The sequence below is a fragment of the Cnephaeus nilssonii genome (genome assembly GCF_951640355.1).
Source record: "Cnephaeus nilssonii genome assembly, chromosome: 20".
NCBI lineage: Eukaryota > Metazoa > Chordata > Mammalia > Chiroptera > Vespertilionidae > Cnephaeus > Cnephaeus nilssonii.
Window position 1 is genome coordinate 44,435,748 of NC_137091.1, and position 13,865 is coordinate 44,449,612.

At 59.8% G+C, this 13,865-nt stretch overlaps 2 protein-coding genes across 3 annotated transcripts; both read right to left on the reverse strand.

Moving 5' to 3' along the window:
- Positions 1-2,114: 2,114 nt before the first annotated feature.
- Positions 2,115-4,943, reverse strand: NTF4 (neurotrophin 4). 2 transcript variants are annotated; one of them, XM_079800513.1, is made up of 3 exons: positions 4,836-4,943; positions 3,927-4,050; positions 2,115-2,977 (listed from the first exon to the last, which is right to left on the reverse strand). In XM_079800513.1, exon 3 carries the CDS (start codon positions 2,963-2,965, stop codon positions 2,333-2,335), a length of 633 nt encoding a protein of 210 aa, XP_079656639.1. In that variant the 5' UTR covers positions 2,966-2,977; positions 3,927-4,050; positions 4,836-4,943; the 3' UTR covers positions 2,115-2,332. The 2 variants fall into 2 exon arrangements, with proteins under 2 accessions (XP_079656639.1, XP_079656640.1); XM_079800514.1 differs by lacking the exon at positions 4,836-4,943 and adding an exon at positions 4,444-4,720.
- A 4,654-nt stretch (positions 4,944-9,597) lies between these two features.
- On the reverse strand, positions 9,598-12,329 carry KCNA7 (potassium voltage-gated channel subfamily A member 7; the record flags this gene model as incomplete). The annotated part of the gene is made up of 2 exons (XM_079759590.1): positions 11,760-12,329; positions 9,598-10,413 (listed from the first exon to the last, which is right to left on the reverse strand). The coding sequence occupies exons 1-2, from the start codon at positions 12,312-12,314 to the stop codon at positions 9,598-9,600; spliced, it is 1,371 nt and encodes a 456-aa protein (XP_079615716.1). The 5' UTR covers positions 12,315-12,329.
- Positions 12,330-13,865: the final 1,536 nt, after the last annotated feature.

Genomic DNA, 13,865 nt, shown 5'->3' on the forward strand with positions numbered 1-13,865 from the left:
CATGGACTTTGACAGAGCGGGGCAGAGACCCCAAGAGGAGCACAGAACCTCAGAGAAGTTGGGGAGGGGGAGACCCAGACAGACAGGAGGGCAGAAATGGGGCCCCGAGGAAGGTGAACTGGAAGTTCAATTTTAGAGTTTTAGAGACAGAGACCCCTGGGCAGGGGGAGACAGAAACTCACAGAAGGGACAGCAGAGAGAGGGACATAAACCTGGGGGGGGGGGGTCAGAGATCCAGGAAGGGGGTAACAGAGACTCTGTGGGGGAGGAGGATAGACTACCCAGCACATCAGGAAATCCATGGAAAACACCCGCATTCCTATAGGGATCCAGCCCTGCTGACTGCCTGCTCCCTCGGCCAGGCCTGTCCACCCGGGGGAGGGGGACCGGGAAGAGGGGAGTTGACGCCAGCTGTCCCTCCTTCCCTGTGTGTGCCGAGTCAGCATCTGTCCCACTGCCTTTGATTGGACTGAAAACTTCCACCTGGGAACGGGGGGGGGGGGGGGGGGGGGGGTTGGGCTGAGGGAGGGACCCACAGAGAAATGCACAGGAAAAGACTTCACCAAAAAGGGGGGGGGGGGGCATTGGTGCAGAAAGGGCTTTGATGAATGAGAAAGACACGCAAGAATGGGTGAGAGACGGTGACTAAGAAACAGAGACAGAAAGAGAGCTACTGTCGCAGAGACAAGAGACGGGAGTTAGAAGAAGAGACAGGGAGGTGGCAAGAAAGAGCAGAAGTGCAGACCGAGAAGAGATGTAGCCACCCAGGCAGCCAGACCCTACCCTGCCCTGCCGCCCACCCTTCCCTTCCCGGGGACCCAGTCTGTGATGGTGGGGGGTGAGGGTTTCTATGTCCTTCGCCGAAAGCTGGCCCTAAAATAAAGTCTGTGAGTTGGTAACAGGTGTGGAGTGCTAATTCATGAAGGGGGGTCCTGAGGATGTGGGGTCTGCCCCTGACTTCCTTGTCACTGCCTCGCTTTAATCCTCACCCAAGGATATTTTTTTTCCCATTGATTTTTAGAGAGGGAAAGACAGAGAGAAACACATGGACTGGTTGCCTCCTGCACGGGCCCTGACCAGGCCCCGGGCCGGGGAGGAGCCTGCCCTTAGCCAGAATGGAACCCAGGACCCTTCGGTCCACAGGCCAACGCTCTATCCACTGAGCTAAATCAGCTAGGGCATCCCTGCCTCACTTTAAAGACCTTTTGGTCAAGCCCTCTGTCTCCTCAGCCTCCACTGACTCATCCCACCAACCCATTCTACAGGCAGGAAAACTCACACTGCCTCCAGGTCCTCATTCAGGCTTCGAGGGTCCCTGCTCCTGTTGGACTTGCCTGGCCCACTCAAGGCCTATCAGTGTCCAAATGGCCCCTGGTCCTCCACAGAGGTCAGGCCAATGGTCAGAACCCCATGCTTTCCTCAGACTGGACAGTTTTAGAGTTTATTCCTTTCTCACTGTGGAATAAAAGTTGAGTCAGGGAAGGGTGGTAAAAACCTGACTCCAAGTCCCCCCCAGGGCTGAATTCTCTAGCATCCTGACCTCCTATCACTCATCCTTACTTGTGTTCCGACTGTGATGGGTAGGTCAAAACAGAACATTCTTGGCCTAGCCAGCTTAGCTCAGTGGATAGAGCATTGGCCCATGGACTGAAGGGCCCCGGGTTCGATTCTGGTCAGGGCATGTGCCTCACTTGCAGGCTCAATCCCCATGTGGAAGGCAACCAATCTATGGGTCTCTCTCACATCAATGTTTCTCTGTGTCTCTCCCTCTCCACTCTCTCTGAAAATTAATGGACAAATATCCTCAAGTGAGGAGTAACAAAAACCAAACAAAACACAGAGCATGCTTGCCCCATCTGACCTAGTAAACTGCCCATTCGAGTCCTAGCTCCCAGTTAGTTGCTTACATGTTCCAGTTTTCATGCTCTGCCACCCACTTCTTGATATATTTCCCCCTTGTCACTCTCCCCATAATGAGCAAGGTAATGTCCCCTGAGATCACATAGCAGCAACTTAGAAGCTAAAGGCCTCCAATGTTCAAATCCACCAGAGTTGATCTGACAAGTTGTGTATTAGAGCACTTAAACAGTAGACACTCAGAAAATATAGGCTATCGTCATCATCATCATCATCCGCGGTGGAGTTCACAGGAGAACTCCTATTCATCCTTCAAAACCCCATCCACTTTTACCACCTGTCTTGTACAGATTGAGCTGACTTTGTGACTACTTAACAAGTTCCCACAATGAGGCCCAGAGCAGCCAGGTCACCCCTGAGGTCCCTCAGCATCCAGCTCTTCTTCCTCAGCTTGCCCGGTTCCTGCGCATAGGCCTCAGGCCCGGCCCGTCCGGCTGAGGAGTGTGCAGACGCAGGCAGTGTCGATTCGAATCCATCGCCAGCCCACACGGCCCTGAGCATCAGTGGTCAATGCCCGCACATAGGACTGCTTGGCCTTACACTCGGACACCCAGTGCCTCCGGTCCACACCCCGGCAGCCCCCTCCGCCTGCACCAGGGCCGTCTTCCCCAGTGTTGTCAGCCTTGCAGCGGGTCTCAAAGAAGTACTGGCGCAGAGGACTGCCGCCAGCTGCAGGCACCTCGCCCAGAACCTCCACCTCACGCCCACGCAGGTCCACAGCTGTCCGGCGGTCTGTCACCCAGCTGCTGACTGCATCGCACACAGCCAGCTCTCCCCGGCGACTTGCTGGTGCTGTCTCGCTCACTCCTCGCCGACTGCGGTTAGCCGGGCTGCCCGATGGCTCCCCGAAGGCCCCAGTCTCCAGTAGGAAGAGCAGCGGGGGGCCTGCGGGGGCACCCCTGGAGAGCACCACTCGTGGGGACAGGAGGTCCCACTCGGGGCCTGGAAATGGGGGCAGTGGAGAGGGTGGGGGGTGGGGTTCCACTGGGACACTGGGGAGGAGGCAAAGGAGGAGGATGGGGAGGGACCATGAAGGATGGGGCAGCATCTCGCTGAGCACCTGAGGATAGAGAAGAAAGCTGGAGTTAGAGAAGAGGGTAATAATTTAGGGGGGGGGGGGGGGAACGTGCAAGCCAGAACCATAGGGAGGTCCTTGTTCTAGAACCTTGGGGAACCTATATTCTAGGATTGAATAATGCCCAACTTCCAGATTATCCTACTACTATCTACATATATAAAAGCCTAAGCAACACTTCCACCATTCGACTGGTAGCTATGACACGCACTGACCACCAGGGGGCAGACGCTCAATGCACAGGCATGGAAACATGGAACAGACTGATGAATCTCAGAGGGAAGTGGGGAGGTGGGAGGGCGGGAAGAGATTAACCAAAGATCTTACATGCATACAAGAGGCCTGGTACACAGATTCATGCACCAGTGGGGTCCCTCAGCCTGGCTTACAGGGACTGGCCTGAAACCGGCTCTCCCACATCCCCCAAGGGGTCCCAGATTGCGAGAGGGTGCAGGCCAGGCCGAGGGATCCCACCGATGCATGAATCCATGCACGGGGCCTCTAGTTACTAATAACAGCCAACAATTGGGGAAATACAGGCTCCGAGAGGTTAGTAACTTGTACCAGGTCACACAGCCAGCAAATGCCAGAGTTGGAACTGGAACCCTGTCTGAGCAACCCCTACTCGGCCATACTGCCTCTACAGCCCCCAGGAGCCCTAACTCCTGCAGCCTGGAGGAGGTTTGAGGTTCCAAAATTTGAGAAAGGCCAGTTCTGGAATCCTAGGGAGATCCAACTTTAGCTCGAAACTGCCACTAAGAAGGCAAGAAAACCACTTGCCTCTCAGACAGGGCCTCAGTTTCCCTGTCTGTGACACTGATCTGGGGCTGGGAGCTGCAGGCGAAGGTGTGGATACCGCCTTTTCTGTACAACATTCTGGAGGCCTGTGATTCTGGGGAAGGGTGAGGTGGGGAGGGCAGGGTGGTTACCAGACCTGTCAGCACCTCCTCCGCCTCCGAGCTCCCGGGCTGGGGGCCCCCAGGCTCCAGGGGGCCCCTGTGGGGGACGCAGGTGGCCCCCTCCTTCCTGACATCTCAGGAGAGGAAGGGGGCGACCACCTAGAGGAAGAGGGGAACAGGCATGTCATGTAGGCAGGTGGGGGAGGGGGGCTGAACCCCTGGGCACACCCCTTCCCGGTGTTCCTCTGCAAGTGTAGGGTACCCGACAGCCAAGGCCACGCCCCCTTTCCAGAGGCCCCTCGCCTGCCCAGGTGATGGCTCCTGGCTGGGATGGGAAGCAGATGGGGGAGGAGAGGGGACCGCAGAGGCTGGAAGAGATTACATCCTCCTCGGCCCATTCATCTCCCAGACAGGGTGGGGGTGGGGCCGGGCTGGACACGGGGGGACCTGAGGGCCCGCACTCAAGAAGCCCTGGGTCCCCGAGGCTGCTTCCTGGAATGCTTTCCCCACACGGGACAGGCCGGGGCCCGCCCGAGCCTTCCATGCACATACCTGGGGTGGCTGCCTGCCCCGGCTGCGAGGTGCCGAGTGGGAAGCTGGGGTGTGAAGAGGGGCGCATGCTGACCCAGCCAGGACCGGGAGTCCAGGCCCCCAGCCCCTCCGCCCTCCCTCGGACCCTGAAGTTCTGGAGTTCAAGGCCCCGCCTCCCAGGTACTCAGAAATACGGACTCCCGGCAGATTCAGGCTGGGGGTCCGGACTCCTGAGACCCCCCTTGGGGGTGCCCCCCACGGGGGGGAACCCCGCTGCTCATCGGGGACTTTTCTCTTGCCTCAGTTTCCTCCGCCAAGCCCCGCCCCCGCCGGCCCCGCCCCCGTCCCTCCCTACCCGGGGGCAGGGCGACCGGGACGCGGGATCCCGAAGGAGGAGGCGCGGAGGCTCTTACCTGGGGCGCCCGCCTCGGCTCCCTCGGCTGCCCCGGCGCGGCGGCGGCTCCTCCTCCTGCTCGCTGGCGGCAGGGACGCCCGCTCGCCCGCCGGCTCCTCGCTGCACACGCTCCGGAGGGCCCGGGTCGGGGGGCGGAGGCGGGGCGGCGCCCGACGGCGGAGGAGGGGCCGGGGGATCCCGCCTTCCACCCGCGGGCCGGGACCTGGGGAGCCCAGCCTGGCTAGCTCAGCCCTCCGCCCGCCGCGGTCCCAGGAGGCCAGGCGCCAGCCCCCTCCTCCCTCAGACCCTGGAGTCCGGGCTCCCAGCCCCTCCTCCCTCAGACTCAGGAGTGGGGACCCCCAGCCCCCTCCTCCCGCAGACCAGGAGTCTGGCGCCCCAGCCCCTCCACTTTCAGACCGGGAGTCTGGCTCCCCAGCCCCTCCACTTTCAGACCGGGAGTCTGGCTCCCCAGCCCCTCCTCCTCCCTCACATCCAGGAGTGGGGATCCCCAGCCCCCTCCTCCCGCAGGCCAGGAGTCCGAGCTCCCAGCCCCTCCTCCCTCAGACCGGGAGTCTGGACCCCAGCCCCTCCACTTTCAGACCAGGAGTCTGGACCCCAGCCCCTTCTTCCCCTAGTTTCAGCCCCCTCCTCCTCCCTCAGACTCAGGAGTGGGGACCCCCAGCCCCCTCCTCCCGCAGGCCAGGAGTCTGGGCCCGAGATTCCTTTGCATTCTTTAGCCAGCTAAGTGTCAATCCCCAGGCAGATTCCCACCCTCTGCTCTCATCCCCACGCTCCCAGGAGCTCCAGGCCAGACATTAACCAGCTGGGCTTGGGCAGCGATAAGGCCCCTACCCGGGGGGGACAGTGGATGTGGGGGGCTCTCCCACAGAGTCCTCTCTCCTGGAATTTCCTGGGTGGGGACTGGGGAGAGGGTCTTGTCCTGAGCTCAGAGAAGAGAAATTCAAGGTGTTATAGGCCTGGGAGATAGATTTGGTTTGGGGACAGAATGACCTTAGAGAAAGAAAGTGAAGGGGGGGGGGGGGGGAGAGAAGGCACGGAAAAGGGGACAGAGTCCAAGAGAAAGAGGGGGACAGAGAGACAGAGAGAGACCCTGAGACAGGGGGAAGATGGGCGTTGGAGTCCAGGACAGCCCTGTGGCCAGGCCTTCACCCCTCCCCAGAGTTGTTTTCAGGGGAAAGCTGACACTTGTCTTGGGGGGGTGGGGGGGAGGGCATCCCATACCCCTCCCTCAGCCTAAATATAGCATGGCAGGGTGGCAGGAAGGGTGTCCCCAGACTAGGGTGTTCCCCTCTCCTCTTCCCCATCACAGCCAAGGCAACATAGAAGGCGGCCACAGTTGTTTATTGGGGTGGGGGAGGGGCGCTTCCCAGGCTTTGAGCGTCCACTGGAGTCACCTCCCTGACTCACCACACTCTTCCCCACCCCCGAGCACCCAGCATGTGCCAGGCCTATCAGAGGGCCCCCAGGGAACCCCCGGGCTCGGGTTGGGTAGCACAGGAGAGCAACTGAGGAATCGGCAGAGGAGGAACTGGGCAAACGTCCCTGTCCCCCCTCTGTCCGTGTCTCTGTTGCCCCCTCTCTTAGGTTCCTGTCCCCCTCTCTAGATCTGTCCCCGTCTCTCCGGGTCTCTGTCCTCCCCCTGGCCTCCGACCCCCCTCCCAGGCCACTGCCTTCCTCTCCCCAGCGGCCGCTCCTCCCCGTGGGTGTCACTCTTTGCCTCTGTCTCTGTCCCTCTCTGCAGGTCTCGGTTCCTCTCGGCCTGGTCTCCTCCTCTTCGGGTCTCTGCGCTGGACTCTGCGCCTGCCTCCCAGACGCTGCCTCGTGTCTGTCACCATGTTTCTGTCTGTCTTCGTTTCTGTCTCCAGGTGTGCCTCTCTCTCCATTGCAGAGAGAAGTGACAACCTAAAGGTTATATTATTTCCGACCTTTATCAAACTCTTCCCACCATCTGTACCTTCTTCGATCTCTCTGTATAAAAAGGTAGGTGGGTCGCCCTCGCTGGTTTGGCTCAGTGGATAGAGCCTCGGCCCCCGGCCCGTGGACTGAAGGGTCTCAGGTTCGATTCCGGTCAAGAGCACATACCTCAGTTGCAGGCTTGATCCCTGGCCCTGGTAGGAACGTGTACGGGAGGCAAGCAATTGATGTGTCTCTCACATCGATGTTTCTCTCTCTCTTCTCTCTCTCTGTGTCCCTCTCCCTTCCTTCCACTCTCTCTAAAACTCAATGGGGTAAAAAAATAAAAAATAAATAAAATAAATCAATGGAAAAATAGGGTGATGATGATTAACACCCTAACACAAAAAGGTAGTTGGGTTAAATCAGGGGCTCCAAACTGAGTTTCTCAACTGCATTCTGAGCTGTCAAGAGGGACTTCATAAGGGCTGTGTTCCTTGCCCTGGCTGGTTTGGCTCAGTGGATGGAGCACAGGCCTGCGGACTGAGGGGTCCCAGGTTTGAGTCCAGTCAAGGGCACGTGCCTGGGTTGTGGGCTCGATCCCCAGTGGGGGAGCGTGCAGAAGGCAGCTGATCCGTGGTTCTCTCTCATCATTGATGTTTCTCTCTCTCCTCCCTTCCTCTCTGAAATCAATACAAATTTATTTTTTAAAAAGAGGTGCCCTAACCGGTTTGGCTCAGTGGATAGAGCATCGGCCTACGGACTGAAGGGTCCCAGGTTTGATTCCGGTCAAGGGCATGTACCTCGGTTGCGGGCACATCCCCGGTGGGGTTGTACAGGAGGCAGCTGATGGATGTTTCTCTCTCGTCTATGTTTCTAACTCTCTATCCCTCTCCCTTCTTCTCTGTAAAAAATCAATAAAATATATATTTTTAAAAAGAGGTGTGTTCCCCTGAAACCAGGTCCCTTCTGACGCGTCACCCTGTTGCCTCTAAGTCAGGTTTCATTTAACCAAAAAAAGGGGGTGTTATAGCTAAAAATAACAATAACAACAACCACACTCTGCAAACCACTGGATGGGTTTAATAAGTTAATATGGGTTAAGTCCTTTGAATGACGCCTGGGGCACAGGAAGCTCTGTATGTGTTAGTGATTTAACCCTCCTCCTCCTCCTCCTCCCCCTCCTCCTCCCCCTCCTCCTCCTCCTCCTCCTCCCCCTCCTCCTCCTCCCCCTCCATCTCAAAATGCCCTTTAAGACGGAAAGACCTCTAAACATGTTTGGCCTACTGACCTTGGGTAACACCCTCCCCCTCTGAGCCTCAGTTTCCTTGTTTGTGAGGCTGCCTGGGCTCAGGAGGGCTGGTGCGTCCCAGCAGGCCGACAAAACACGTGGGGTCAGGCAGGCTGCCACCGCGCTGGCCCCAGGGACAGTGGCGGGTGCCTGACCTTGGGGAGCTCTCTGCGCTGAGACTCTGGCGTCTCCCTGCTGTGTCTGACAGCCTTCCTGAGCTGCGGGAAGATGGGGCGGGGCGCCCCCCTGTGGGATTCTCATCTCTTTCAGGCTCAGGGGCACTGCCTTTCCCCTCTTTGGTTCTCTTTCTCTGGGGTACTCTGGTCTGCCTCCAGCTCCGGGTGTCTGTCCCTCTCTCTCTGGGTGCCTGACACCCCGCGGTGGCTCTCCATCCCCCACTCTTGGTCTCTGTCTCCCTCTCCTGTGGATTGTGTCCCCCTCCCCTTCCTCTGGGTCTTGGTCTCTGAGTCTCTGTTCCTCTCTCTTTGTGTCTTCATCTCCTCTTCTCTGGGTTTCTCTTTCTCTGAGCCTCTTTCCTTCCCCAGGTCTCTGTTCCCCCCCCCCCCCCGCCTCCTCTGGGTTTCTGTCCCCCCACCATGTAGGGACAGAGTATAGTGACTCCCCCTCGTTCCTTTCCCTTGTGGTTCTGATGTCCATGTCTGGAAGCAAAACCATAGGCGAAGACAGATAGTAAGGGGGTTTCGATGGCAAAATGAAGTAGGTGTGGGGTGAACGGAGGGAGTGTCCGCTTCAGTTTGTCTCCCAGAGTCCACAGCGCCATATTCGCTCCCCGAGGCAGGATTCCTCCTCAGTGCTGGTATCCTTGGCGCTACCACGGAACCCAAAGCCAACCCACATGGCCCTATGGAGTTCATGCATACAGTCCGGCTCAACCCAACATCCCTCCCAGACTCACAGTGACACCGTCAGCGTAACGCAACTCAGCATATGGCCCCACGACCTGGTCCTACGAGACTCCCATGATCATACAGCTCAATGTGGCTCAACTCCCATGGAGCCCTGAACACTCCCAGCCACATAACGCTACACGGTTCAACCCAACAGAACCCTGAGGGACTCGCACAGTCATACGTTCCAACCCGACTTAACCTAACATGACCTAGAAAGCTCACATTCTATCACTTGACTCCTCTACATGACTCACAAGTTCACAGAACCTAAAATAACACGGCCCCAGAAGAATCACAAAGGCACCCCACTTCCGACGAGTCTCAGCGCCACACCGCCACGCGTGAACACGCCATCGGTCCCAACCAGGCCACGGGGGGGGGGGGGGGGACACATATCTTGACCCAACATGGCCCTAGGGGTACAAACCAATGCAGCCCCCCCCCCCCCCCCCCCGCTCAGCTCAGCGTCACCATTGCCATTCCCTGCCGCCTAAGGAGGTACCTACAGGAGTACCAAACCACAACTCCCGAGCCAATAAGGCTCAGTGTTCTTCAACTCATTACCACTTAGCCTAGACCCAACCCCTCCCTCCCTCCCTCCCTCCCTCCCTCCCTCCCTCCCTCCCTCCGAGGAAATGTGAGGTCCTGCAGGCTTCAACTGTCCCTCACACTTCGGTGACCATGTGTTTTCCAGGGGGGGGCCAGAGTGGAGGTGACAGCTCAGGCACCTCTCCATCCACCAATCCCCCATTGACCTTGCCCTCCAGCGGGCCACAGGGCTGCGTGTCCACGTGGCTGTACATGCCGGCCTCTTCGCCCTCCGTCTCCCGGTGGTAAAAGTAGCTGAAGTTGGAGACGATGACGGGCACGGGCAGGGAAATGGTCAGCACGCCGGCGATGGCGCACAGGGAGCCCACTATCTTGCCACCCACAGTGACGGGGGCCATGTCCCCGTAGCCGACGGTGGTCATGGTGACCACCGCCCACCAGAAGGACTCAGGGATGCTGGTGAAATAGGAGTCCTCCCGGTCGACCTCGGCAAAGTAGACGGCGCTGGAGAAGAGGACCACGCCGATGAAGAGGAAGAAGATGAGGAGGCCCAGCTCGCGCATGGAGGCCCGGAGCGTCTGGCCCAGGATCTGCAAGCCCTTCGAGTGCCGGGACAGCTTGAAGATGCGGAAGACGCGCACCAGCCGGATGACGCGCAGGATGGCCAGCGACATGGCCGGCTGGCCCACCCCCCGCTGCTGGGCCAGCTCGGTGCCCAGCGCCACAAAGTAGGGCACGATGGCCACGAAATCAATGAGGTTCATCACGTTCTTGAAGAAGGCCGCCTTGCTCGGGCAGGCCAGCAGGCGCACCAGCAGCTCGAAGGAGAACCAGCAGATGCACAGCGTCTCCACCACGAAGAACGGGTCGTCAAAGGGCGTGCGGGGTGGGGGTCCGGGCACAGGGCTGGAGCCGTTCAGCCGAGAGGGGAACTGCAAGGAGGAAGGGGTTCAGGGAGGACCACGCCAGGCCCGGGACACCCTGGAATGGCCATATCCGTTGTTTAAATGTCCGACTACGTAGCTACAAATCGGCCAACAGCCACGGCTCCCAGGCCAGCAGTGACCTGGCTGTCATAGACTCTCCCAGGGCCCCGGGGTCATCCCCGCTTGGCTGACTCTATGGTCCTCATCCACTGCTGCGGCCTCCTGAAATGGCGCGTGGCCGGGGCTCCAATCCTGCCCCCGGCACGAATTCTCTAGTCGGGGAGGGTCCCTAAGCTGGCCCCACTCCCCCTGGCCCCACTCCCGTGGACCCTGCCCTCCCAAAGCCAGCCCAGACTACAATGCTATAACGGTCAAAGACCTTTCTGTCTGACAAACCCTGGGCCCCTACTCTTACAGCTCCCGGCTTTGTTTGTGATGGATTCCTCCCACCCTAGCCCTCAGGACCCACCCCTCTGTCTCCAGCCACCTCAGCTTCTTTCTTTCTTTCTTTCTTTCTTTCTTTCTTTCTTTCTTTCTTTCTTTCTTTCTTTCTCTCTCTCTCTCTCTCTCTCTCTCTCTCTTTCTTTCTTTCTTTCTTTCTTTCTTTCTTTCTTTCTTTCTTTCTTTCTTTCTTTCTTTCTTTCTCAGGACCCACCACTCTGTCTCCAGCTACCTGAGCTTGCTCCTTCCTTCCTTCCTTCCTTCCTTCCTTCCTTCCTTCCTTCCTTCCTTCCTTCCTTCCTTCTTGGTTTGTTAATCCTCACCAGAGGTTTGTGCCCTTGACTGGGAATAGGGAAACAAACCCATGACCCTTCAGTCCGCAGGCCACGCTCTAACCACTAACCACTAAGCAAACGGGCCAGGGCCTCAGCTGCTTTCTTCAGGTCGGACTCTCACCACCTCCAGTCCATCCTTCCCATTGGTTACCATGAGCCGCACAGACCCCAGATTTTTCAGGCTCTCCCCTACCCCCAGCGTTGATTTCTTAAGGTACCTGTACTCAGGTACTCCTGCCCTCCTCCCCCAGCCAGGTTTCTCACCCACCTTAACCCTGCCTTCTGATAGGACGGGTCCTTCTATTCCGGTCCTCAGGCCCCGCCCCTATTAAGCACACCTGCGCCCCTAGCTTTTAATGCTGGAGTCCCCTGACAGGCCTGTCCCTGGGTTGCTCATCCCTTAAAGCCCCTTGAAATTGGCCAGGTCTTCCTACCAGACCCCCGCGCCCCGCCCACCTTCCTGAGAGGCCCCGCCTCCCACGGCCCGAGCCCGCTTTCTGATAGGCCAGGGACCCACGGAGCCCGCCCATCTCCCCGTAAACCCCGCCCCTCCCCGCCGAGGCCCCGCCTCCTCACCGGTCCCGCCGCCGCCACCGCTGCAAGCCCCGGCCTGTCGCGGTCGTCGCGGAACTCGGGCAGCGTCTCGAGACAGAAGACGACGATGGAGACGAGAATGACGAGCACGGAGACGACGGCGAGCACGCGCGCGGCCTGCGAGCTCTCGGGGAACTCGAAGAGCAGCCAGAGCTGGCGCGCGAAGGCGCGACGGGGCAGGGGCCGCTCGGGCGGCAGCGGGCAGCCCTCGTCCTCGCGCAGGCGCGCCAGCGCCGACGCGCCCAGCCCGTAGAAGGCCACCTCCTCCAGGAAGACGTCGAGCGGCACGTGCGCCGGCCGCCGCAGCCGCCCGCCCGACTGGTAGTAGTAGAGCACGGCGTCGAAGCTGGGCCGGTGCCGGTCGAAGAAGTATTCGCGGCGCGCGCCGTCGTAGAAGCGGCTGCGGCGCGCCGGGTCCCCGAGCAGCGTGTCCGGGAAGCGGCCCAGCGTGCGCGCCCGCGTCTCGAACCGCAGCCCGGCCACGTTGAGGACCAGCCGCTCGCAGCAGCCGCACGGCGGCGAGCACCGCGGCTCCATGGCGCGCGCAGCCCCAGTGACCCGCGGGCGGACGTGTGGCCCCGACGCCCGACCCGGCCCGGCCCCACCTCGGCCTCCGCCGCCGCCGCCCCAGCCTGGTGTCCGATGTCCACGCGTAAAAATAGCCCAGCCCTCCGGCCAGGGCGCGGGGGAGGGGGCGCCGTGACCCCGGCGGGGCAGAGGGTACCCGCGCGCCCTCTGCCGGGGCACCCGCCCTTTCCCCCCAGCCGCCGCCGAGCTGCGCTTTCTCCGCGTCTATCCCGCTTTCTGATCCCCTTTCCGTAGCCCAGGACCTCTGTCCCGCGTCTTTCCGGTGTGCCCCTCGCCTGCCCCCCCCCCCTCTCTCTCTCTCTCTCTCACCTGAGTCCCGCTGTTGGAGTCACAGATTTCCACCCCTTTCTCTCGTTCTCTGGTATGTCTGCGTCTGGCCAGGCCTTTGATTTGGGTCTGTCCGGGATGTGTGTCTGTGTGTCTTTATGGGGCAGCTCTCTCTGAGTTTTCCGCCCTGCGGGACTCTGTGTCTTGGTTTCTCTGATCTATGTCTTTGACATTTTTCTCTAGAGTCTGTCTCTGTGTATCTGTTGTCTCCCTTGGCCTCTGTCCCTCCCCTCTGTCCAGGTCTCTCTGCTTCTCTTGCTGGGTCTCCTCTCGCAGTATCTCTTAGCCCGCCGTGTCTCTGTCCGTGGGTTTCTCTGGGGCGAACCCTGTGGTCTCTCTTTCCCCGAAGCACTGCGAGTCTGTCTCAGGGCCCCTGGAGGACTCCGTCTCCGGAGTCACCTCTCTGACCATCACTCTTAGGTCGGCTCCGCCGCTGTCCCGGTGGCTGCCAGGCCCTGGGACGCTCCAGCAGCTGCAAACCGCGAGCAGGTGCGCCCCTCACCCGGTCCCCTCGGCAGGGTCTCTCCGGGGCTCTCCACCTGGGTTCTCCGCCAGGTATGCGGAGACCCAGCGAGACCTGAGCTGCAGCCCTCCATCCAGTGCCAGAGGCGGCGGGGCCTGCTCGGCACGGGTGGGGGTGGGCTGGGAGATGTCGCAGGGTCACTCCAAGAGACCGAAGGACAGACGGACGATGGCCTTCCAGCCACGGGTGTCCTATGACATCGCATAAAAATAGCCCCATCAGTTGGGCTTTCAGGGACAGGGAGTGGTGGATCGGTCACCTGGACACCTGCGAATGCGGTCTCCGGCGCCCTCTGCTGGGCGAGTGGAGAGACGGTGAAGGTTTTACTCCGCGCGAATTCCCGCACTCTTCTCTTCGTCTACGGTTCCTGTGTCATGGTCCCTCTGGATTTGTGTCCTGCTCTCTGGGTCTCTCTGTATTGGTCTCTCTCTTTCATGACCTTTGACCCTCCTTGTCTCCGGGTTTCTGTCCCCTCCATCCCTCTGGTCTTTTCCCTTCTCTCTGGTCTCTCTCTCTTTTCGTCTCTGTCTCCTCTTTCCTGTCATTCTCCAGGACCACAGAGACCCCTCTTGGTGGGTCTCAACTCTCTGTGGACCTGACCCCCGCCCTCCCTCTGCAGCCCTGTCTCTCACACCCGCACTGAGCCTGGA

Bases quoted from the DNA above. Each gene is read 5' to 3' on its own strand.
- NTF4 (XM_079800513.1), bottom strand. From the start codon at position 2,965: ATGCTGCCCCATCCTTCATGGTCCCTCCCCATCCTCCTCCTTTGCCTC.